This window comes from Eumetopias jubatus, unplaced genomic scaffold (genome assembly GCF_037043125.1).
Source record: "Eumetopias jubatus isolate StellerSeaLion01/CBP00866 unplaced genomic scaffold, mEumJub1_p1.0 scaffold_3, whole genome shotgun sequence".
Lineage (NCBI taxonomy): Eukaryota > Metazoa > Chordata > Mammalia > Carnivora > Otariidae > Eumetopias > Eumetopias jubatus.
In genome coordinates this window covers 63,704,625-63,730,423 of record NW_028274809.1, presented here as the reverse complement: position 1 = coordinate 63,730,423, position 25,799 = coordinate 63,704,625, and the positions used below count along the sequence as shown (strand labels likewise).

General features: G+C 43.0%; 1 protein-coding gene across 1 annotated transcript in view; it reads right to left on the bottom strand.

Moving 5' to 3' along the window:
* STK39 (serine/threonine kinase 39) overlaps positions 1 to 25,799 on the bottom strand; it is a 295,831-nt gene that overhangs the window by 230,503 nt on the left and 39,529 nt on the right. The window contains exon 2 of the mRNA XM_028124999.2: positions 6,424 to 6,536. Within this exon, the coding sequence (XP_027980800.1) occupies positions 6,424 to 6,536 (113 nt within the window). The remainder of the gene's footprint in view (positions 1 to 6,423; positions 6,537 to 25,799) is intronic.

The window sequence follows — 25,799 nt, the reverse complement described above, 5'->3', positions numbered from 1 at the left end:
AACCAAACCAAAATAAAGAAGATAAGGGAGGAAAGAACAAAATCATCTGCCTCAACCCAAGCCAACAACATTTTCCAGAAGTCCATGAGGACGGCAAAAGTGAGGTATAAAAAAAATAAACAATATGTAACTAAAGTCATATTCAATCTTGGCGTGTTTTCCCCATTTTCTCCTACTCTGAAAATGAGTATGTGCTGGGTCTCTTTGTTACTGAGCACATGTAAGTCCAGAAACACGTGTCCTTGCAATATTCATTTCTGCTTACTCTTTGGGGAAAAAATGAGATGTTAAACATTTTAGCAAGCCATTTCTAACAAATGTATAAAAACACTTAAAAGTAAATTCAATTAGTACATTTATTATCTGAATCAACTATGACTTTTAAATTTGAAGTTCCAAAATGAAAAATGTTTTCTGTGATCAAATCATACATATTCCCAGCTAACGTAACTTTAGAGCTGTAAAAATAGTTTTGCATATATAACAGTTATTCTCTAATTTCTTAAAAATGTATGTCTTCAAAATGTCTAAAAGTTTCCCATTCCTAATCCTGTCTTCAGTTGGACTATACTTTGGTGAACACAAATACCAAATTATACAAAAATAATTAGTGGCAAAGGACAAATAGCAGGACAAAATTTAATGTTTGTGACCTGAAATGCTCAAAATAGCACCACATTCAGTGAAGCTGGCTTGTATCTTAATGCTATAGCCTTGGTATAAAAGATTCTACGAGAAAGAGCCAAGTGCAATTTGTTACCACATATGATGAGGAATGAGCTGGGATATGAATAATTAATCTACTAATTAGAAAATACTTTTGTTCAAAAAGCATGGAAAAGTACTTTCATTTCTATAATAAAGAGAACACACATTATAGCTTCCAGCTTTTTAAGTTGACGTCCTCAAACTGGTATAATTTTTTTCTACAATAAACAAGGCTTACAAATGTATCAACACAATTACAGAGATTAGGTAAGAACATACAAAAAGTGTTTTTTAAATTTTTTAAACCTTAATTAAAAGGGGGGAACCCTGCTAGCAAAAGGAACTACTTAGAGGTCCCCACATATTATAATTTAATTTTAAAAGTATAAGAGAAGCCTATGTCAGATAATGAAACTATTAGGGGATAATTAAACTGTTCTCCCAAATGACCATTAGGCAAAATAAATACCCAGAGCTTTATTCTCCAAAATAACCTACAAATCACAGCTAATTCGTTCCTCTAAACACAATAAAGGAAAGTAGGAAGAAAGAGAGAGATGCCTAGAGAGGGAACAGCAGGAGATCAAGAGAAATAAGAAATAATAAAATAACTGTGCAGCAAAAAGCAAAATGAGGGCAGTGGCTTTGTTCTGAGGGCAAGTAAACTCATGATTTATCTATGAACACTGTTAGTGAAACACAGCAAAATATCCTTATAAAGATGATATAGGAAAAGAAGGGCAGATGCCAGATTTTTTCCAGCTGGAGACAGAAACTCTTCCATTATGTACATGGGAGAGGCAGATGGCACATTGTGTGCCCAGATCTATGCATTTACACTGGATTGTTTTTGTTACACTATAATGCTGGAGTGACTTGATTCTATCCTGAATTATGAAGCATAATTTGCTAGCAATCAGTGTTTTTGTTCAAGTGATTATTAAAAGGAATTTCATTAAAAGAATTAATTTTTAAATAGAACTTTGGTGATGAAGTTTTGCCATCAGTAGAATTCCTTATTGAACAAATGTGGAGACAGAGGGCCAGAGGTGAAACCGATCCCTCTCAAGTCCATGATCCACATGAAGAACACAGGCCCTCTGACCCAGGAAGCCATTTTCCTTCCATCACAAGTTTGGGCAACCATGGGTGGCCACTGTTTTTTGAAACGACTTTGCTCACATTTGTCACCCATCATGTACTAAAATATTATAATGATCATTAAATATTGTTTTATAATGGAATCCCTTAACTAGACTTTTTTTTTTTTCCTTGAAGAAACAAGCACTTTGCCTGGCCCCAGGGCCATGATTTCTCCTACACACACAGCACTCCTGCCCCTAGGAATTAAACTGTAAGTTTTGATGGCATTGGTGTTTATGAAGCAATGAGAAAATGCTACTGAGCTTTCTGTGACTAGGGACCAAAGACAGACTAAAAATATGAGAACTCAAATCTAGAGAAAAAGTATTGAGAAGGATATGGTTGAAGTCTAAAAACCATCAAGTCAAGTTAAGGTGATGAACCAAAATGTCCATCAATCGCTGGGCAAAAATTTTAAGGAGAGTCCCCTGAAGGTTGGAAAAAGTGGGTTTTAGGATAAATAAAGGGAAGGACGACCATGTCACATTTATGGAAATCACTGTCACCTGGTGATAGAGACTGAAAGATGACTTCGAAAAAGCGGATTAGTTATTCACTGGTGAAATGGAATTTTAAGGGAAGTGAGTGGGCCCTTGAGCAGCATCCCTAACCTTGGAGATTAACCACAAACCAGAGAATTAAGCTCTTTCAAGAAACCTGAAGGCCATCTTCACATAGAATATACCCAGCCTGCATGACAGTGGATCAGACCCATTTAAGCCAGCCTCAAATTCCTACTGAAAAGCAAGAACTCCCTCAATGGAATGCATGTTAGAGAATCTGTTAAATCATTTCTAGACAAATAGAGGGAAAAGGTGCAGAAAGAATCCATAGCTCAAAAAGCTCATCAACCCAATATAAAAATGAAGAAACTCATTTACCAGTCCCCAGGCTCCCCAAAAAACAGCAATCAACTTTGTTTTCCCCATCTGTCTAGCTCAGTGTCTAGCATCTAGGAGGGTTTAATAATCATGCAGTTAACAAGCTCTACTCTGAAACTATAAATGTCTCCCAGAGAGTGTTAAGCCTATTATAGTCATTTATACCACTGTGGGATTAAAAAATGTGGGATTAACAAATCTCAGAAATTATCAAAGCATCTAGGTTGGAATGGTCAGGAATATAGAACAGACCAGTAACAGCCCTTGACTCCTAGAAAATTAACCACCAAAGCATCATACCTAGAGAGTTTAACTATAACTTTAACTATAATTAAAGGCCAAACTCTAATACATCTAAGAAAACTTAAAAACATGCCTAGAAAAAGAATTAAATTAACTAAATGCTATTCATGTAAGGCCAAGAAAAACATTTGTTCTAGGGTTTTCTAATCTAATTGCTGTTAAGATGAATTTTTACCAAGCATATTGCTTTGTCCTCTGATATATACACCCAAAACTCACCCTTCTTATGGGCCTGAGCACAATGAGGAAATTCGTTAAATATTTACCAAATAAATGACTAAATGTGTATCAGATCCGGAACCAAATGTCATTGAGGAATATTACAGTACTCATTTCAACAGTAAATAAATTTTATTTAAATTACCACTTATTTAGCACCAGTGATTTCATCTAATATTTCTTTTCCTCCCTTCCTTCTCAGAGAAGACAGGACTGTAATTATCACTTTGCTTCAGAAATCATGACCACTTGAATCCTTCTTCAGCCAGACCTGAAGTAAACTCCATATGACCACAGAATCGGACAGCCTCTGCCATACATAGAAGCAGAGTCCAGGGACAGTTGTCCAGAACTGCTCTGGGCCATCACATCATACCTGTGAGTGGAAATCCTACCTTACTAGGGGGGTTGAAGCAAGAGTGTAGGGACACGGAAGGGAGTAAGAAGTAGGAGGTGATAGTTTCAGCTGGGGAGGCGGACATTCCAACAGCCAGCAGACAGTTGATAACTGTGACTTCTATGACATAACACTCTCACAAAGTAAGGATTCCAGTGGCCATTGTTTCTTATAAGAACAATGGCTTCCAGTTAACACATGGCACGGTTTGTGAAATGATGCAGAGCGTGGACCTGTACATAATGCGCGCACACGCATGCGCACACACACGGAATTAAAGGATTATTAGGATACCGGATGTCCAAACACTGCCAAAATGTGAACCCAGAGAGATAATAAAAGTGCGAGCAGCAGCAGTATTAGAAATTGAAAGGATTATAGCAACTTTGCTCCACACGATCTCATGTGCCAATAGCTGGGCCACAAAAGCCTGGCAACATCAGGCAGCCCATACTGTAAATTCCATTTCTTGCTGTTTGCAAAGGACAAACATCCTAAAGAACCATTCCCCCTCCCATCTCTTGAAATATCAAGACATCAGAAGGTCAAAGGTTCAAGGTTAAGGAAAGATCAAAGCAAGAAATCAATATACCTCTTAAAGGAAAAATAGATAATTATACATATATACTATACTCGTAACACATCGTGGGCATTAAGCTGGGGGGGAGGTGGACGGAGAATGAGAGAAATAAACTAACTGCTAATAAGCTAACTCATAAATCCTAAAACCTCAGATTAATGAGCCAAGCACCAAGCCATAACACCCAGGTCCTTACATGTGCAGCTCTGCCTAAATTGTATCTCCAAATGACACTGTTATGGTCCCTGGTCCCAGGGAAACAGAGGAAAGTGTCCCCCCCTGCTGCCTCCACCAGGACCTTCATTAGCTCCCATGGCCAGCAACCAACTGCTGACCAACAGCCAGCAGAGGGAGAACATGGAGGCTTGGGGCAACTCGGGGCTCGTAGAGACCAGGGACCACAGTGTCGGCCCGGAAGGCTGGTTCCAGAATTGCCAGACACAAATGTACACAGGCCTCACAAAGACCCTGCATAAATAGTCTGCTGCTGGCAACAGGATGGCCATGGGATCTCCAACAGAGTGCCAAGATCAAATACAATCATCACGGGCAAATTCGTGAGTGGTTATTTCCAAACAGGGCATACAAATGTACACTCCAATTAAAAAAAAAAAAAAAAATAGCATATATTCAGTATAGCCACAGAATTTGAGGACTCCTAAAAGGATCTGAGAGATTTCCCAATCCAACAATCTTTCTCAACAGTGCTGTGCTGTTAGGTGACTTGACCAAAGGTAGAAAACAAGTCGGTGGCAGAAGTAGGACCTGACTCTCCCCACAGTTTGTTTAGTGCTTTTTCCACTTGGGGAGAGTGACCTTCAAAACTGGTCAGATGACAAAGGCACAATTTTATTGGTCACCATGATTGCAAGCGACAGAAGGATGCAGCAATCATTTCCGTAAGAGCAAAGCACAGATGAAATTCTGAAGAAGGTCAAAGCCTTAAATGTATATATATTTTGTGGGGTTTGGGTTGTTTTTGTTTTGTTTTGTTTTGTTTTGGAATTAACATTAAATTGTGGAAGCCCTTGCTTTAATCTGAGTTTTAGCGGGCAATCTGTTGCTTCAATCGCAGCGAAATCTATGCCTTGTGGAGCCTAATTTAAAATGTGAGGCCAAACACATCTGGAAAAGTGCAGCTTTATCCTTCTACTTAATTTATACTATAGTGTGCCGTAATTAAGACTGGAATAAAAGCTATATTCTGAGTAAAGACAGAAAGCTCTTGTTCATGACATTCCATTCCCAATGTAGAAAACAACAAAAGGCTTCTTCATTTGGAGCCAAATGTCATTATACTTTGTAGCTTGTGTGGACAGCTATTGGATTAATATTTGTACTGGGATTAGGGTCGGGATAACCAATCAGTTAACTCCTCCACTGCAGTTTCCTATTATCCTCAAATAAATGGCCAAAAGGAAAATAAAAGAGAATTGGCAGGCAGAACGACAACTATATTTATGAGATTAAACTCTCAAACCCTTCACAGTTTGCCGGGCAACTAATAACCATTTGCCAAGCTGTTCGTTTAATAACGAGTCAGTTAAGCCAAAAGCAAAAGTTCCTGCAATCAACCAATGCTACTAGAGTCATATCCTCAAAGCTCCAATTATTTATGTAACGTACGTACTTCCTTTAGAATAAGAATTACAAGTTGCCATGTACAAAAAGCAAACTCCTCTTCTTAGCCAAAAGCAAGCTACCCTGCAGTATTTTGAAAAACTGAAATGTGTAGGTCATCTGGTAATTTCTGAAAGGCAAAATGACCAAAAAGGGCTTGGGGAGTAATTCCTATCTATGTCGACTCTGGACGGAGGGCCAGAAGCTCTCCAACCCAGCCCTGCACTCAGCATCACATGACCTTCGAGTTCATCTAATTGTGTCTGTTCCCTGGTTTTCCAAAAGAGAGTGTCAGCGCGGAGACCAGGCCCACCCTGGAATTATGAGGACTGAACAAAACCCTGCTTGTGATAGCAAAGTGAGTCATACAGTATACAACACAACTGTAAGGGACGGTATAATTAATCAGGGGAGGAGCAGCGATGTGGGCTGCTTTCCAAGAAATACATGTGTCAAAATAGGAGGGAACACCAACTTGCCTTTGCTCTCTCTTTCCCCTGCTCCTCTGGCCAGCCCTGCAAACCCATCGGTGAAGAAAAGCAACCGGCGGGTATCCTTCACTTTTTACTTACTAATAGTTCATCCATACTGGTCTGGCATTTTTCCAAGTTGATGCGCTTTATTGCTACGCGTTCTTGCCGGGGCTTGCAGAGAGCAGCCTGGACCACAGCCGTAGCACCGCTGCCTGAAACAAAAGAAAAACAGAATCAGCTATCAGGTGGCATGCTGTCTGGTTACTAGTCGTGACCCCCTTCCTAAACAAATACCTATCTTTTTTTTTTTTAAGTCTTCTACTCAAGGTATTCAAAACATTGCCTTTTAACATATTCTTCAAGAGTCTCTGAGTCTGAAAATAATTATCTGTGGGAGAAAAAGCAAAGAGCAGACTGCTCGATGGGATAGAAAAACAGTGCCCGCGCTCCAGAAGCTACAATCCACATCAAAAAAGCCCATTGCAATCCAGCATGTTCCCTGCTGCCTGAAACAAAGGCTGATAAAGTGACGGGTCCTGAGGTCACAGGGACAAGAGACAGGAGCCTCTAAGCACAACGCTGCCTGGAGGCCATTACCGTCCCTGGCCCCCAGGATTCTCTAACTTCAGTGCCCTTAAAATACCTCGAGCTCTTCTTCCATTTCAGCCCAAACCAAACCACTCCAGCCTGAACGACTTCAGGGTTTCCGCGAGACGCCGTGACAACTTATCTGTGCTCTTTGAGCTTATTCCTTCTAAACTTGCTCTACAATTAAAAGAACAAGAATCAGCCCAAGGATTCTCATGTTGAAAGGACAACTTTCAAGGATGCCAAGCAAGGGATGCAAATATGTAATTACAAAAGCTCTCAGCATTCATATGAATTTCCTATTTCTAAAGTTTCATGATCATTAACTAAAGCACTCAAACTCCTAGGAGACAGAGTCATGTCATTATCCATATTTTATAAGAGCAAAATGCAGACGTGTAATGATTTGTGGCAGAGCACAAAGAGCTCCTAATCCGGTTTGTATTCCATGGAGGCAAAAAGACCTCTAGGTTAAGGCATCTCACTTCTGCAAAGAATACCAAAAACCTCCTTAGGATCACATAAATCCTCTACCCCCGCAAGACAGCCAAGCAGAGAAAGAGCCTGTGCTCAGGATTGTGCAAAAGGGGGCCCAAATGTGACCATGCACCTTTCTCCTTAAAGCTTTTCTTCGAGGACTACTTCTCAAATGAGTCATCCAGTATCATCAAATGGAGGAAGGGGCAGCTTTGGACAATACAGAAGGGAGATCAGTATTAGCTTTCCTTAGCAGATGTGATAGGCAGGCATGACATTTCTAGTGAAAATCAATCCTTTCCCACACCAAGGAGGTAGGTGCCCAAGTGGGTGTCTCTGGAGCTGAAAGTTTGCCCTTTCTTCTGTCCTGTGGTCTCAATATCCACTCTGGCCCCTGGATCTGGTGTCCCAAGCAGATCACCCTATGCTCCAAAACCAGGTCTCCAACTTCAAGACTCCCATTCCAGGAAGTCCAACCAGTGTTCACCAAGGAGGGAGAAAATCCATATATACTAACCACCCCCGGTACCGTAGGCACTTTATTCATGCAATTCTCATTACAAGCCTGCACATTTTTTATTCCTAGCCTCATGTTATATGTAAGAACACTGGGACTTGGAAAACTTGCCCACACAGCTAAGTGCCTGGGCTGGGGTCTGTGTCAGATTGGCCAGACTCCAAGCTCCATGCTTTTCCCTGCTTCCCATAGGCCAGAGCCCACACTTCCCTTCCCCGCTTGTCCTGGCCTTATAGGACAGAAAAAAAATGTCCTACATGCTTGAACAAAAAAGAAACCACCTAGAGGGAAGATTCAAGTGAGTCTTACTCTCTAGTTCAAGGAGGGAGTGCTATTGTCAGAGGTTGTTAAAAGGGCCTCCCTGTCCTTTTCTCACTGCCTGCCCCATCGGCTACTATTCCAAGTCCCACCATATCGGTCTTGGCCCTACAGATCAAAGCGTGCTGGGTTCAATCCAGAATGCTCTAGATATCACAGCCAAATACTACAAAGAGGCCTGCTGATAGCAAAGTGTACTTTCCAGTCAAGGTCTCCAGAACAAGAGACCATCACTGACTGTGCCGCCGAGAAAGTGGTAAGTAACTGGTTAGCACTGGGCCTGGTATCCAGCAGAGACATCAACACACGTCTTTAAGTTGCTGCTGATGGGAAGTCATTCTCGGCTCTACCCGCTATAAGTCTCCCACCCAAATCTACCCCCACCCCCACCCCCACCGAATCCTTAATCCACATCCCAGAACATGTTCAAAGCAGGGGAACTGAAAAACAGGAATGGCGAGAACACACACTCCCAAAAAGGATAACACAAGTGCCTGTAAGAGGCGGCTGCCTCCCATGGCCTGGTAAATCCTTGACTATAAAAGTCTCCGGACTTCCACAGACACATGCAAGAACGCAGACAAAAACAAGAATTCCGGACAGAAAGAGGCAGCAGGAGGGAAAGTCTTTTATTGGAGCTTCACAACTAGAGAATTGTTATTACTTAACAACTATAACTGACTAAAGAACAACCAGCAGCTTCTCGTCTCTAGAGAGAATAATCCTGGGGTTCCTGTCATTGCGTGAATGCACGTCACCACTCACTGGACAAGTCAGGAGACACTGCTTTGACCCCAAAGATCTCCCTCAACTGCAAGGGAGATCAAGAACAACGACAGAGGGGCAGGGAGCCTTAGGGACTATCAAGTCCAATCCCTAGCTTTATGGATGAGGAAGGGAAGGGAAGAGCACCCACACCAGAAAGCACCTTGATCTGGATTGACTTCCAGCCTCCGAAACTATGAGAAGTCAGCGCCTATTGTTTGAGGCGCCCAGTCCCTAGTGTTTCGTTAAAGCAGCCTGAGCTGACTAATACAGAAGGCTTTCATTGTCGGTTCTACTCCCTGCCCTGCCATCACCTGTGGTAAATAATGCCGTACAAATGAGAAGTTCTCAACAACTGCCTACTTAAGTCAACAGCAAGATAAGGTAACATTCAATGGAAGGGCTTCTGGTGGGCCACTGTAGCTCCCAAATCTTAGGTTGTAAGACCCCAGAAAAGGAGGTTCAACAAGGATTCTACCCTTCCTATCCTTTCAACCCTAGTACCAATTTCCTCTATGATGTTGGGCTTAATTTTTCTCTAAATCTCAGTTGCCTTAATGGGCATAATAAAATCTACCCATGAGGCCTAATAACATCGCCGGAAACATCAGTTCAGTAAATGTTAGGCTCTCTCTCTGGAATGCATTTCTGCACCCACAGAATTAAGGAGGCAGACTGTATCTATAGCCGGCACTAGCCCCCCCACCCCCACCCCACCCCACCCCACCACCACCCAGGGAAAAAAGAGAAGGCCGAGTAGCTCCAGGTCAGTACTAAGTATCATTCTGCCTACAGGAAGATTCAGTTGGTTTAAAGAAGGGAAAAGGAGGGCTAAGTTCGAAAACCGGAAGACTAAATTATTTCTAAGGTCTGAGCCAGCATAATGAGTCTAAGAGTCTAAAATATAAGAAAAGAATCCAGAGAATTCTGGAATAGCTATGAATTAAGATTCTATAGCTAAACTTCTTATTGATAAGGTACTCTGATATCTAACCTAAAAATTACTTTAAAAAGTCTCTGTCTACCCGGATTGCAGGAGTTCATAACCTGGCCCCGCCACACAGTAAATGCTTGTTCTTTGATGACTGACTTAACTCCTCCATGCCTCAATTTCTTCATTTGTATGATGGAGATAACAGCATAGAGCTCACAGCGTAGCTGGGAGGATCACATGGGTTAATACATGGAAAGCCCTTGGAACTGTGTCTAGTACATAGGAAGCACTAGTTAAATCTTAAGTTAGTATTACTTTTCAGGGAAATCCCTCCAAGTCAATTGGTGTCCGGCCAATTTGTTGTTTTAATGCTACATATTTCATGATGTTGACATACCATAATTTATTCAGCCCTTCCCCTATTGATCAGTATTCTCTTTATTTCCAGTTTTCCCTCCAATATGAATAATGGAGCGATAAACAGCTGATACTTTATATACATATTAGTCCATAAGAACTTTTCTTTATGTTAAAGTTAGGACGTGGCCAACTGTCCAGTAATCTCTCCTCATAAATGTCAGGAATTAAGAAACAAACGAAATAGATATTATATTAGCCTATAACATGAATAGTGGCCAGTGGAAGGAAGCTGTCATCACATCCTGCTTAAATGAGGAGCACTGAGCCAAAAATTTTCATACAATAAGTTTGCCCAACTCTTAGCACATGGAAGGACTCCTTCCTTATGCTTACCTGTCCTTTCTCAGTGCACAGTGTCCGGAGGTGCGTCAGGCTGTCTTTTTGGATGTGCTGGTTGGGGATGGATAATTAACAAAACAAATGGCTCTGATCCAGCTGATGACTTCTTCCAATTCTCTCCTTATCCAACATACTATAGGTGTTCTATTTATATCACATGTCCAACCTCAAAGCCCACGAGGCCAGTCAAGGTCACCTGAGAGCCGGAAGCTGGCCAGCGTGTGAACGGACACACACGTGAACTCTGTAGGAACATAGCGGCCACCCACCCCTGCTAATGTCGCCACGGAAGTTCGCCGACCTAGCACGCCAAGATTCTGATTTTTGCAGAGAAGCTGAAAACTCAGAATTTTGTTTGAAATCTCCTAATACGATAAGGTTAGCAATTAAATCTTTTTTAACATAAAAGCACTGTGAGTCACAAAACAGCTTGCCACAGGCTGTATTTTGCCTCCCTGTGTAATTACTATTTGGCTTCAGAGGTGCACCCTTCCTTGCCCGGTGTCCAATTTTTAAATTATTTGTTAGCCTACACATATGAAGTTGCCATTCTTCTCAATCAAAAGGGATCACATTTCCAATGATTCAACATAATACATGTACATACTCAGGACATGGGCCCACACTGATTTACTACATGTGACCGTGTTGTCATCTACCTTATCCCACTATTTCCCACCAAGAGAAAACTACCAGGGCTATTTTCCTGTTGTTTGGTACATTCTATGTGGAAGGAACAGCACAGTAAACTATTAAGTCAAACACAAAGAAGGGAAGCTGTGAGACAGGTGTTATACGCAATTCGCATGTATATATATGGATTCCTTAATAACACAGACACTCCTGCTGGCCTGTCTGATAAATGGTACACAGACTGTGTGTATACAATGGGCATGGCACAGCAAGGCCACGTTTCTCAAGGAAGCTACAAACAGGGGACACCCACCCCACACACCGAGTGACCTTCTTCGTGTTACAACCACGCTGGCTGACTTACATCCTTCTGCCACCATCGGTGGACCCACCTTCTGGGATTGCTGGAGCAGAGTAAGAGCTCACACAAAATAAATAAATGAAGATGACGGTGAGGTGGAGAAATGGCCACTGAGCAAATATGCTCACATTTCACTACCGACCTGCACAAACTCCCTTACCTGGGATAGCCTGGCTTGTTGGAACCTTTAGAGGTCACAGACCTCACCAAAGGAAAGCAGCACTCGTACGTAACTTGGCAAGAATCATCTGATAATGCCACAGAAAAACAAAAAGTAGCCTGGGGATCTGATCGTAAGAGAGATAGAGGGGAACTGGGATGTGGAATCAAATTGAAATGAATGTCAATAAATTCACCTTGCACCTCAAGCTACATCTAAAGCAACAGTTAAAACAAACATAAAAAAAAAAACCCTACATTACACTTACTAAATTCAGAAGGTACATGGATTATGATTACTGATATAAATAAAATCAATAATGAATATTGCGAGAGTACAAGTAAATTCTAGTCACTCGGTTAAAGAGGAGTGGTAAGTACATGATAAGGAATTATTAAATAACAGGCTCTAGGGGCACCTGCGTGGCTTAGATGGCTTAGAAGCCTCTGCCTTCGGCTCAGGTCATGATCCTGGGGTCCTGGGATCAAGCCCCTTATCAGGCTCCCAGCTCAGTGGGGAGCCTGCTTCTCCCTCTGCCTCTGCCTCTCCTGCTTGTTCTCTTTCTCTCAAATGAATAAATAAAATCTTTAAAAAAAATAAATAACAGACTCTAATTTCCATCAAATTCAATGTGATTAATATTGGGATTTACTCCCATTTTTTGTTTTCCTAATGATATACAGTAGATAAAAAAAATCACTCTGTGAATATGATTAGTTGCCGGCTTAAAAAATACTTCATTAGTCTGAAGAGCACTCACTTAGGGCTTAGACCCCTCAAAGCTGGAACTGTATTCCAGGATTCTAGTCCTGATGCTGATACTAACCAACATGCAACTTGGAGGAAACATCTCTGTCTGTGAATGTGCATTTATTTGCTAAGAAAAAGAACATCCTATTTTGATGGGGTGGGGGTGTTTGACAAGCTAGCCCCAGGGCTTGGCGAGGATTCACCTGAGACGTTGCCTCTTCCAACAACCGCAAGCAGAGTTAGTCATTTCCTCTTTGCTCCCAAGGACCCGGTGCAGCCTCATCGCAGCACTTACAGGATCACAGAGCGGTCTTCCCTGGCCTTATTACTCCTAGAATCAGCCCTACCGCTGAGGCCCCTGCCTGGAATGCAGGAGGCCGTAGGTAAGTGTTTGCTAAGTGAATAAAACCCACATCAACCCAACCCTGGGGAAGCTACCTAGACACAAGGGAGGTGAAGCTGTGTTCCACGCAGAGAGCACTAGGGCCCTGGCCGACTATACAATCTAGAAGGAAGGAGGAAGAGCAATTTTACTCAATATGTTATCTCTGACCTGACTGTCCTGTGTGTTTTAAGTAGGCAGTCGGTGTATGTGGCAATTAACTCTAAGAACAGGCCTAGGGAGGCTACCTGCCTGAAGGCATTTCTGATCTGCAGAACATCTGTTTCAATTTTAGAGTCAAATGTCACAGGAAAGCTCATACTAAAGAGCAGTGTTCCACCAGAATGGGTAGGGAACCTCAGTTTTAAAAAATTAAATCCCCTGGCCACTGCTCAGCATGTAGGAGCCACGTGAAATGAGGCAGGCTAATATAGTAGCGACTTTGATGACTCCCCTGGAGTATAAAGTAGTGACATCAAACACCTAACAACGTGGAGAGGTGACAGGAGCCCTCAGCAGCCCTCCAAATCCATCTCAGGAACCACTGCGTCAGCCCCTGGAAGGCAGGAGGGACACATTCCTACAGAGCAAATTTGGTTTTTAGATTCATTTAAAGGTCGAGTTCAAGTTCTTGCCCCCTGCACACTCAAAGCCCCATGATCTGGCAGGACTGAAAAACTTCCTGTTCTGCTCCAAGGGGGCAGTTCAACCCCTCCCAGCAAAACCTACTCATTCTACTGATTAAATCAACCAAACAGAAGCCAACATTCCACAGAGGAATGTCCATTGCTATTCATACAGATAAACACATCCACTGGCGAAGGCCAAAAGACACAAGTGCCCTGGTTCTAACAGGGTGTTCCAACATGGCGTCTCTCATCTTCACTGCTCCAACCTTAAGCCACCTGGAAATGGGAAAGGCTACAAATAGAAGAACCGATCTCTACTCCAAGGTCAGTCCCATTCATCCCAGCTCAGCTACATGCATGTTTGCCTTTGTATGAATAAGAGAAAGGTATCTCTCTCTCTGAATGGACACAAACCTGGATGTGCAAGGCCTGACAAGTGGATGGTGCACAATTAGGGGGAAAAGCGCCTTTCGCCCAGTTAATTGCATCATAGTTCATTGGGCTGAACGAGGGCTGATGTTCAGCCTCCACGGGCAATGCACACCCTTGGTGGCCTTGGAACAAAGATTAGCATATCCAAAGCACCCATCCTATAAAAACAAAAATAAGTAAGGTTTGTTTCTAAGCCCCAGGATAACAAGCCCAGACCTAACAAACAGCCCCATGAGAAGGCCCTGGATTGGGGTGGATTCTCTCAGAGCCTCTGAGACAGAATAACAACATCAGAAGCGCCTACAATGTCTGTTTCAAAAACAGGTTATTGAGCCCATACCCAACCTATTGAATCAGAATTACTAAAAGTGGTGCCTGATATGTGGGGTTTTTTTGTTTTTTGTTGGTTTTTTTTGTTTTGTTTTTTTAGAGCGAGAGCACGAGCTTGAGCAGAGGGGAGGGGCAGAGAGAGAGAGAGAGAGAGAATCTTAAGCAGGTTTCGTACTCACTGAGGAGCCCCACTCAGTGCGGAGCCCAACTCAGGGCTCCATCTCACAAACCCGAGGATCGTGACCTGAGCCAAAATCAAGAGTCGGATACTCAACCAACTGAGCCACCCAGGCGCCCCAGTGATATGTGTATTTTTAATAAGCCTCTCCAGCGATCCCCCTCTTCTCCCAAGTTTGAAAACCATGGTTTCTAGGTCTCAGCTTGCCTCGCCCTTCCCCTGCCAGGACACAGGAAGATTTATCAGTTAGGAGACAGTTAGGAAAATAGAAAACAACACTAGGTGCTACAACAGATATCATGTGATATAAAGAAGCAGTTCAACAAGTATCAGAGAGCTGAAAAGACTAAGCAATAGAGCGGAACTGTGGGAAGCAGCTCCCACCCCTGGGGCGGGGAACGGGGAGTCAAAGAGAGGAGCTCGGGTTATGGGAATCTAACAGTTGAGAGGAGGGGCCCCACAGAGCTGGGAGCAGACCTCTTGAGGAGCAGGCGTTGCCACCTCGGGACCCTCCGTGAGGGCTCACGTGGGGCTGGGACGCAAACTTCTGAGGGTGGCCAGGCGATGGATTCTCTGAGGGGCACCAGGAGGCTGGTTCTGGGATGCCGCAAGGAGCTGTAGACGGGAACCAGTGCCCGCTAGCAGAGTGAAGGGCCCTTTCTGGAATGAGGCTGACAAGCACAGCAAGCAAATGGAATGGGTCGTGTCCCTTCTGCCTCCTCCAGCCTCCCAGAAGCCCTCTAGCAGCCCCTAGTCCAGAGCTTAACAGGAAAGCAGCACACAGAAGGAGGAACGTGGTTTGCAGACGAACAGCCCAATACACAAGCCAGTCTAGAAAGGTCTATCTGGTGCCTAGAGACAACCACTTAATAAGGAGCCAAGGGAACAGGATGTCCAACAGCCCAACAAGAGACTGGTGCCTCTTCCGGGCTCCACCTAGCAAGGGCCAGCCTCGTTCTTTTCATTCTCACTCACTCTGTTTTCAAACACAATTCCTAAAATGGCCCCTTTTAATATCTAATACTCCCACAATGTTCATTCTATCCTTACAACCCCAGCCCAGCCCCATTCTACTTCCTTTTGGTCACATGGTAGTTATGAGCAGGGAGTCTAGGGCCAGGCAGCCCTACCAGCAATGTGACCTTGGGCAAGTTTGCTCTGGCCATCTATGCCTCAGTTTCCTTAACTATAAGAAAGGGAGTGACAACCATAGCTACCTCACGGATGGCTGTAAATATCACAGAAGATAATACAAATATAGCAATATAAATGAACATGCCTGGCACGTAAGTCGTTAATTATGTTTTGACTGCATTAATATTATCAACAGTATGATTATCCCAGACACCTGGATAGAAACCCCAACGAGGTCTACTATAAGTTTCTAAACAAACAAACAAACAAAAAGCTTGTTTATCCCCCTCCCCCGGGATCACCTCTGCCCCCACCTGCCCGAGTTCCACTTCTCAGTTTCCTGTGAAATTAAGTCCACTTCTCCCAACCCTACTTCTGGTAGCCAGCAATGACAACTAATTTTTATACAACAGTGATTGGGTGTACAGAAAATTATGCAGGGAAATGATTCACCTTCAAGACCCACTTCTCTGGTAATTATCCTTGGCTACCACATCCATGAAGCAGCAAGTAACTAAAACAATTCTCCTAGCTCGAGGACAGAGGGGAAAAAAAAGTCCACTCACGTTAATGCCACCCACCCCTCCCTACCTCTCCATCTGATTTGATTTTACTCATGATCCCACTCCTGCCTAGCTGGCCTCCCCTGGCAACCTGAGGTTCTCCCCCAAGTAACATCACACAACAGGAGGTAAGGGACAACCCTAAAGGACAGAGGGCTTCCTGCCCCTCTCTCTCGACACACTCTTCATCCAGGGGCAGAGGGATGATGCCACAGTCTGAAACTCTAGCAGAAAAGAAGAGGTACAAAGGAGTGCTAGTTACAGGACTGCAAAGGTCCAGTGTGGTGGAAAGCAGCACCTCAGCAATCTGGGCGGGTCCAGGGCGCAGTGGAGTGAGAAAGGCGGCGAAGAAGTGCCCCACAAAGGGCACTTCGCACCACTAGGGGCCTGCTGAAAGTAGCAGCATGCTGTCAACCCCTGCTTCCACCAGCCCCACCCCAAGGTCCCCCGCACAGAAGCACCTGCAACATCTCCGGGTGCCATCCAGGGAGCCTGGCAGAATGTCAGGAGAACTCTCCTTCCCGTGGTCTTGAGGCTAGGGGCCAAAATGTTAGAGGACTATGGGGGAATTGGAAAATGTGCAGATAACGCAAGGGGTCGCCTGGGTATCCCAGGAATATGCAGATGCTGACTCGGTGGGTCTGGGTTGGGGGCTCCCAGGTGATACAATACAGCTGGTCCATGGACCAAACTTTGAATTGCTAGAGCACAGGGGAGGTAGCTAACCCAAATCACCCACAGAGGTTCCAGGTGCCCACCTCTTAACAAAGGAGCAGAGTGTTCAGAAACCTCCTGACCCACCCCTCCTCAACCCCAACAGTGGACTGGGGAGGGCAGCATGAGCCATGGGGTCATGGGGAAGCAGATACCTGGGGAGTCTGGGAGAAGAGGCAACGAACAGCTAGGGGAAGGGGTCACCCGGTCTGCAGGAGTCCAAAGGGAGCAAATCCCTCTACAGGGAACCACATTTGGTAATTTTATGTGTATTTAGCTCTTCAAAATGAAGATTCAACACTCTTCCCCTTAACATTTATTACTTGATTTTTCCGTACCTTTTCAGAAACTGGCTACAAATGAAAGATGAGGCCAACTCTACTTTCCTGCCTCAGGAGACGAAGTGTAATTTAACTTCAAAATTATCTCCAGTAACTGTGGCTTAAATTAACCTGGGCTCCAGTTACCTGGAAATTTATTCCATCAATCCAGAAAACAGGATTCCTCAAATATTATAGGTAACGAAGAGTACACAGTAAACAAAAGTGAACAGCCAGATCACCGTAAATGCTTTTATTCAACACACATTAAACAATTAAACTTTATAACAGCAATACGATGTCTAAATTCAACATACACAGGTTACCTTGTATGGCAATTCAAGAAAAAGAATTATCACAAATAGTAATTTCGTTACCTGAAACTCCCTTCTTGTGGCATGAGGCCTAGGTCCCCAGCTCTGTGACCTCATCTCTAACTGGCAGCAGACATGTGTTCTATGAAGGGCTGCATTGAGGAGCAATATGACGTGGAGTCACTCATTCAACACCTCTTGTTTTAATAGCTAGGCTGATTTGATTGGTAAGTACTTGTTAAACCGATCTTTTAAGAGAGAGATCCTTGATCTCCTTTCTGTTTCATTTACTCATCAAATGATAGAAGTGTTCAGTTTTATGTATTTGCTGTCAGTTTCTGGTTAACCAGGGCTTCTACCTTGAACTCCAAGCTCTCAGAAGGCAGTCACCTCCACTCTCAATGTGCTCTGTTCATTGCCAAGAAGACCCCTCCTACACATAATTTAATGAAAACCTGTTGGCCAGGCCCTCAGGTCCAGGCTCCAAGCTGCTGGTCTACCAGCTATACTGTATGGACCCAAATCCTGAAAATGCCCCGGTTTCAGAGTCAACCTTCTCATGTGTCAATTAGCTCTGCTTTGTTCCTTCAGCCAATCCAGTCCCAGTTGGGAGACCAAAATGGACAGATAGGTGTAACAACTACACCACCAGTAATGAGGATGGATTGGGAAGGACCAACCGAAAGCATGTGATCTATCATGTACAATCACTGTAGTAATGCCTTCAACACACACAGAATAAGAGCATCTCAAAGTTGAAAACAAACTTCAATTTACAGTCCATACAATCATATGACAAAGGTTATGTGCTTGTTTATTTATTCAAAGACTTTACTGAGCTTCTAAGAATGTCAGGCAGTATTTAACGTGCTGGGAAGGAGGCAGAGAGGAAAAAGTGTGTGCCCTCCAAGAGTTTACATTTTAATTGGGATGACAGCCATAGATTTCTTTAAAAATCATGAATGAGAATTTGATTTTGTGATAAGTGCTATGACAAGACAGATACATCAAGTTGTGGGAAGATCACTTTAGCTATGATGGTCAGGGAGGCAGGCCTCTCTGAGGTGGTGACTTCTGGGCTCAACTGAAGGAGCCACAAAGATCTGTGGCGAGGAACATCCCAAGAAGAGAGGCAGCACATGCAAAGGGCCTGAGGCAGAAATGAGTTTAGAGAGCTTGAGGGACAGAGACAAGGGTAGTGTGGCTGGAGCTTGTTGATACAGAGGGTAGGTGGAAAAAGAGATGGTCGGACAGGTAGGCAGAGGAATGAACACACAGAGAGAGCCCTGTCAGCCAAAATAAGTGCTTTGGAGAATTCTGACGAGAGCTATTGACTCACATTGTATGCTGCTCACTCCAGCTGCACTGTGGGCACAAGGTTAAAATGTGGAGCAAGAGCAGATGCAGCGTGACTGGTTAGGGAGGTGCCAAAGATGGGCAGGTGCAAATTCATGATGGCCAAAGCTAGGGTGACTGAAGAGGGAGGGAGAAAAGTGGCTGGATTCGGGATATATTTGGAGGTAGAGCCGCGGGATTTGCTAATTGACTGGACGTTAACTAAGGGTGGCGTGGGGGCGTTTGGGTAATAAAACTAAATGCACGATCGCCTCCACTATAATCATCACTGCATTTTATAACAAAGACGCTTGATTCTCTCTTCACCTTCACCCTTTCCAAAAAGCTTGAGCTACCATGCATTTGTTCAACCAACCTCCTAAGTCAAGAACAGGAAGGGTGAGGATGCAGGGGCCGGGAACGTGGAAACTATGCTTACTTACTGGAGAGGCAAGTAAGAGCAGGGGGTATGCTTCCGCACGTTCAAGAGATGTTGTCAGGGAAGAGAGAATTGTTCAGTCATTTCCTACAAATGAATATTTGTGTGTACTGCCTCATGAAGAAACATGTTTTAAAACCAAAAACCGAAATATAAATATTGGGTATTTGGAGGCATTCTTTTTTGTTCATCCCACTCTTTTTCTTTTGGAGGCTCAGAAGAAATAAATAACCAGTCCAATGAAAGCTTTTTTCCTCCCTTTCTGAAAATTAAGCCATGGTAAATAGCAATGACAAAGAGTGTTCTGAATAAATTTTTTAAAACCCATTACCCAGGGCACCTGGGTGGCTCAGTCGGTTAAGCGACTGCCTTCGGCTCAGGTCATGATCCTGGAGTCCGGGGATCGAGTCCCGCATCGGGCTCCCTGCTCAGCAGGGAGTCTGCTTCTCCCTCTGACCCTCTTCCCTCTCGTGCTGTCTCTCATTCTCTCTCTCTCAAATAAATAAAATCTTTAAAAATAAATAAATAAATAAAACCCACTACCCAAACAACTATTTTCAGGACTGTGTATAACATTCTAATCCTTATTCATACCCACACGCATATACACTCACATAATATAGTCATGGTAATTATGGCTCCATGTTCTGCTGTTTGCATGGTGAATTAGATTGTAAAAATTTTTCATGTTTCTAAAATATGTTTATAATTACACTGGTTGCAACACAATACCCCAACATGTTATTGAACCATAAACTCTTGCCTTTAACCTTAGGATGAGACACTTGAATCCTCCTTTCTCAGGGTTTTATAAAATAATGTCAAACGGATAACCCATCTTCATTGCAAATAAAAGCTAAAACAATGCCAAATGCAGAAGCTTCAAGTCTCTAATTAAAAAGTTGCTGTATTCAGGAACTCATTAAATTGCTTATAAAATCATTTGTCTGTCGATTAGCCAAACCCCAGTGAGTAAAAGGAAATACATCAATTTCATTCGGGATTATTTACCTAGGCTACTAGAAGAACTCACAAAGCACAACAGGAAATTGGCTGCACCTGCACCAGAGAGTGTGCACTGATTTTTTTTTTAGTGATCGAACGGAATACGGACTTCGAGGACCATCACCTTCCCTGCACTGTGATTTGGCCAAAGTCTTAGCCTTCATCAGGTAAGAGTCCACAGATGAGACACCACAAGAGACACCTCTGAACGCTTTAAGTATAGTTCCACAATGAAATAGCTCCCTGTATGTAAACATGTGTGGGTAATTTAGAACCCTATAAATATATAACACAAATAAATGTCATAGAGAGATTCATCCTGTATTCTAAAGGTGCCTTTCCTTTAAGGCTTCTGAACCCCTCGAGGCATGGCTACAAAGTGTCATATGCTACGCTACCCAGTTGCCATTTTCCCAGCTGCATTCCGATTCTTCGCAGGGGCGCTGTATTTTAGGCGATGCTAAAAGTAGCAGAGGGACAAGGGGAGCGTGAGGGGCTTTAGCTTCCAAAAGTATTTTGTGCATCCCTGAGACCCTGACACTTCAAGGGTTATGCCATGCAGCAGACACAAGGCTGACACCACTGAAGTTCGTTCTCAGCTTTAAAAGGAAGCCAGTCCCAGCCTCTCTGTAAAGATTCGCAAATGCCTTGGACACCAGAATGTCACCTTTTCCATGTATTTTACTCACTGTCCTTAACTTGTGAGTCCAACCATTTCAGGAGAATGTCTGCAGGAGAACAAGAGATGGCTATCTACAGGTAAGATCCCATCACAGGTCCCCTTAACCTGGAACACTACGGAAGCTGTTCAGCTTTGCAAACTCTACCACATTTCAAAGTCACTGGTGAAAAGGCACCGCTTTAAGGAATTCCATGATGATTCCCTGTATTTTTTATGTCAATGCAGACTCTCACATCTTCTGCCAGGACTTACATTGAACAAAACCTCCAAAAGGACTTCCAGATTCTTTGGACAACGGGTATTCAGCCATATCCAATACTGCTTGGAATAATTAAGCTGTCAGCAGGGTCTTAGAAATGTTTGGGCTACGAGAGTATCTGGATGTCATATTATGTTTCACGATAGTATCTGACCTGCATTACAATTCCTCATATTCTCCAGCAAGAAACAAAATGACTGAACAGGGCCAGTGAAATAACGTTCTGTTTTCCATTCACCTTAGTTTTGCTCTCGATCTTTAAAGTAACATTTTCCTGAGTTTTTTTAATCTATGTATCAAAAACTGTATCAAAATATTTAAGGAGTGGGAAAGGCTATGACTGGTTAAACAGAAAAAAAAGCAATCCATGTAAATATTAAATGTTATGCTACTAGTCTCAGAGCTCAGCACACTTGAAATCTACAGGACACAGCATCCCCAACTACCATCTTACCCTCAACTCTGAAACAAATGTATTTAAAGGATACCACAAGTTAAAATTAGAATTTTAAAAAAAAACATTCTTGGGGCACCCAGGTGGCTCAGTCGGTTAAGCATCTGCCTTTGCCTCAGGTCATGATCCTGGAGTCCCTGGATGGGGACCATGGTAGGCTCTCGGCTCAGCGGGGAATCTGCTTCTCCCTCTGACCCTCCCCCCTCCTCGTGCTCTCTCGCTCTCTCTCAAATAAATCTTTAAAAAAAAAAATCCATCCAGTTAAGCAAATTCTTTCTCATCTTCTACTACCATTTAACCAGTAAACATTAACCTTGTATTTCTGTATCAGTTTATAAATAATCATATTTTCTCTACTTGGTTTTATGATGCTGAAATCCACAGAAATGTCTACTTGCTGTGTGCTCAGGGACCTAATGTTATCAGACAGAACAATCATCTTCTGTAGCTCAGGGAGACCAAGAGGTGTTAACAAACATCTTCTATGTGGGACTGATACCAGCCCAGAACAACCTGACTCTTTGCACTATACGCTTTTTTTTTTTTTAAGATTTTATTTATTTATTTGACAGAGAGAGACACAGCGAGAGAGGGAACACAAGCAGGGGGAGTGGGGGAGGGAGAAGCAGGCTTCCCACTGAGCAGGGAGCCCGATGTGGGGCTCGATCCCAGGACCTTGGGATCATGACCTGAGCCTAAGGCAGATGCTTAACGACCGAGCCACCCAGGCGCCCCTGCACTGTACGCTTTTGATGTAAGATTCACAGTCACAGTCTCCAACTCAATAAATTCATCTGACAGGATGACAGGAGGAGTTGGGGAGGGGGGACGAATAGGAACAAGGAGTTAAAACTTTTTAAAGGCACGTCTCACATGGTTTACATTTTCCGACAACACTCCCCACTTGACTTTTAATTTCTACCTCACCCTTTCATTTATTAAGTAAATGACGGAAATTCCTTCCAAGATTTTCTTTTTAAATATTTTGGATTCGCAGCCCACACCACAGAGGCCAAAGCTTAAGCTAGCCGTGAGATGCTGTGCCTCATGGAAAAGTGTAGGTAAAACATACCCCGCAGAAAGAGATTTCTCTAAGACCACATGCAGACCCAGCACCGCAGCACAGGAGAGGCACTGAAATGTATTTCTGGGCAAACCTGGGACATTTATTTTGTCCTTAAGTCAAGAAATGACAAACATTCACTTCAGGAGTTAGCAAGCTCTGGTCATCACAGGTCAACTCAGCAAGCCAGTCTCCCACCCTCCAACCTTTGAAAGAGTTGCAAAAAGAAACTCTTTAAAATACTAGTACAGTCAATATTCTAGATCACGAGGCCCAAATCAATGAAAGAAGAGAGAAACCAGACACAAATAATTTGCAAGTGGATGGAATCTGGTCATTTTTATCCCATTCCTAAAGGAATGCAATTTGAGGCTAGGAGAAATCCCATGCACATTTCACTTCTTTTTCCCCAAAGCCTCCTAAAACCCCCACTGAGAATAAACACCACCTCCCTCCAACCCACTCCTTTCCTACCCCAAATCACAATTCCATCAGCCAATGAACAAGGAGATTTTCCCAGCCTGGGTTCCTGAATTGGTTCCCAAAAGACTTAGGACTCTGAATCAAAATAATGTTCAAGGAGACCATCCAATAAAAAGATATCTCTAGTTGCCATTAAAGCAAGAACAAAGAACAGTTTTGTCCTGCTTCAAACAGCTCTAACAGATTATTCTCTGTCAATGGCCCCAAAGAAACAGAAAACAACTGGAGAGGAGGCATCATGAGGAGAATGAGGTCCCTTCTTCATGCTCACCCAGTAGCCACACAGCCAGGATTTCTGCAAGTGTTTTTGGTTTTGGGGCTTGTTTGTTTTTTAATTTTTAATTTTCTTAAATTTACATTCAATTACTTAACATATAATATATTATGGGTTTCAGAGGTAGAGGTCAATGATTCATCAGTCATATTTAAAACCACTGCTCATTACATCAAGTGCCCTCCCCAATGTCCATCACCCAGTTACCCCATCACCCTACCCTCTCCCCTCCAGCAACTCTCAGTTTGTTTCCTGTGATTAAGAGTTTATCATGGTTTGTTCTCTCTGATTTCGTCTTATTTTTTCTTCTCTTCCCCTGTGATCCTGTTTTGTTTCTTAAATTCCACATATCAGAGAGATCATATGATACTTGTTTTTCTCTGATTATTTCGCTTAGCATTAATACCCTCTAGTTCCAACCACGTCATTGCAAATGGTAAGATTTCATTTTTTGGTGGTTGAGTAATACTCCATTGTGTGTGTGTGTGTGTATATATATATATATATGTATGTATATATATGTGTGTGTATATATATATATATATATGTATATATATATATATATACCACATCTTCTTTATCCATTCATCTGTCAGGGGACATCTGGGCTCTTTCCATAGTTTGGCTATTGTGGAAATTGCTACTATAAACACTGGGGTGCAGGTACCCCTTCAGATCACTACATTTATATCTTTGGGGAAAAATACCCAGTAGTACAATTGCTGGGTCGTAGGGTAGCTCTATTTTCAACTTTTTGAGGAATTTCCATACTGTTTTCCAGAGTGGTTGCCCCAGCTTACATTCCCACCAACAGTGTAGGAGGGTTCCCCTTTCTCCACAATCTCGCCAACATCTGTAGTTTCCTGACTTGTTAATTTTAGCCATTCTGACTGGTGTGAGGTGGTATCTCATTGTGGTTTTGATTTGTATTTCCCTGATGCTGAGTGATGTTGAGCATTTTTTCATGTGTCTGTTAAAACTCTTCACAGCGTAGGGATAGAGGGAACATACCTCAATATCATAAAAACCATACATGAAAAGCCCACAGCAAATATCATTCTCAATAGGGAAAAACTGAGAGCTTTTCCCCTAAGGTCAGGACTTCTGCAAGTGTTACCTACGGAGCGCCTGTATCAGAACCATCTGAGTTACTGTGAAAAAGAAAAATGCCGGGATTTGGTCAAACTTCCCAAATACAGTCTCTGCGTTGTAGCTTGAGGACCCACATGCTTTAACAGGCTCCCTGGGAATTCTTCTGCACAATGAGGTTTGAAAACCATCATCAACTTCAAACTACCTCTGTAGACCTCCCAAAGTTTTGACTATCTTCTCCAATGCAAATCATGGCGACTGCAAATTAAATCACCGAGTTCCTCTATTTCTTCACAAGTGCTAATGATCGTTCGAACAGACATAGTCCTAATCCCTTTTACTCCGAACAACCCTATGAAGTATTTCATGCCCATTTTATGCCTGAAGAAACAAAGACCCAAGGTCAAACTTTTCATAAGTGGCAGAGTAAAGATTTGTATCCAGGTGTCTTCTGACGTGGAAAAGTCTTCCTTCACATGACTCCCTCTGATAAGCAGGGAAAGTAACTGACTGTTTTCTTGGTTCTCCTGCTGGTTATTTACACAGTAAGTCATGATGCTCTCCCCCTCCCCCGCCAAAATTCCACCCCAAAGATAACCACTTCCATCATATGCAGCAGTGTCCAAACTGCTAGAATGCTCTCTCTAGATTGGTTTACTACAATTTAACAGACAGAATACATAAAAATTTTGGAAAACATCTGGAGATTAAAAAGAGAGAATCAGGGCTGTAAGACAATTGTAACAGCTAACTGAGATTAGGCTGATAGAATACGACCATATGCAGAAGATGGTGAATGAGCACACACTTTCATCTCCACTTTCAGAGCAACTAACTGAAGCAGAAGGGGCTTAGGTTAGATGAGCAGATGAACTTTCTGATGGGGAACAGTATAATAAGGGCATGGAGGTTATCTAATGCCATGGATGGGAAGATTTACCAAAAAACAAAACAAAACAAAACAAAAACCATCTTTATATCTAGGGCAGGGTTTCTCAAACTTTAGATATTGACAGATGTCCCAGAGGGTGCAGGAAGAGAAGGTCAAAGTCTCCCTTACTAAGAGATTTCGAGTCAGAGGGGGTTCCACCTGAAAGAGGGGAGAGAGAGAAGAGAGGTGGGGAAGATGCC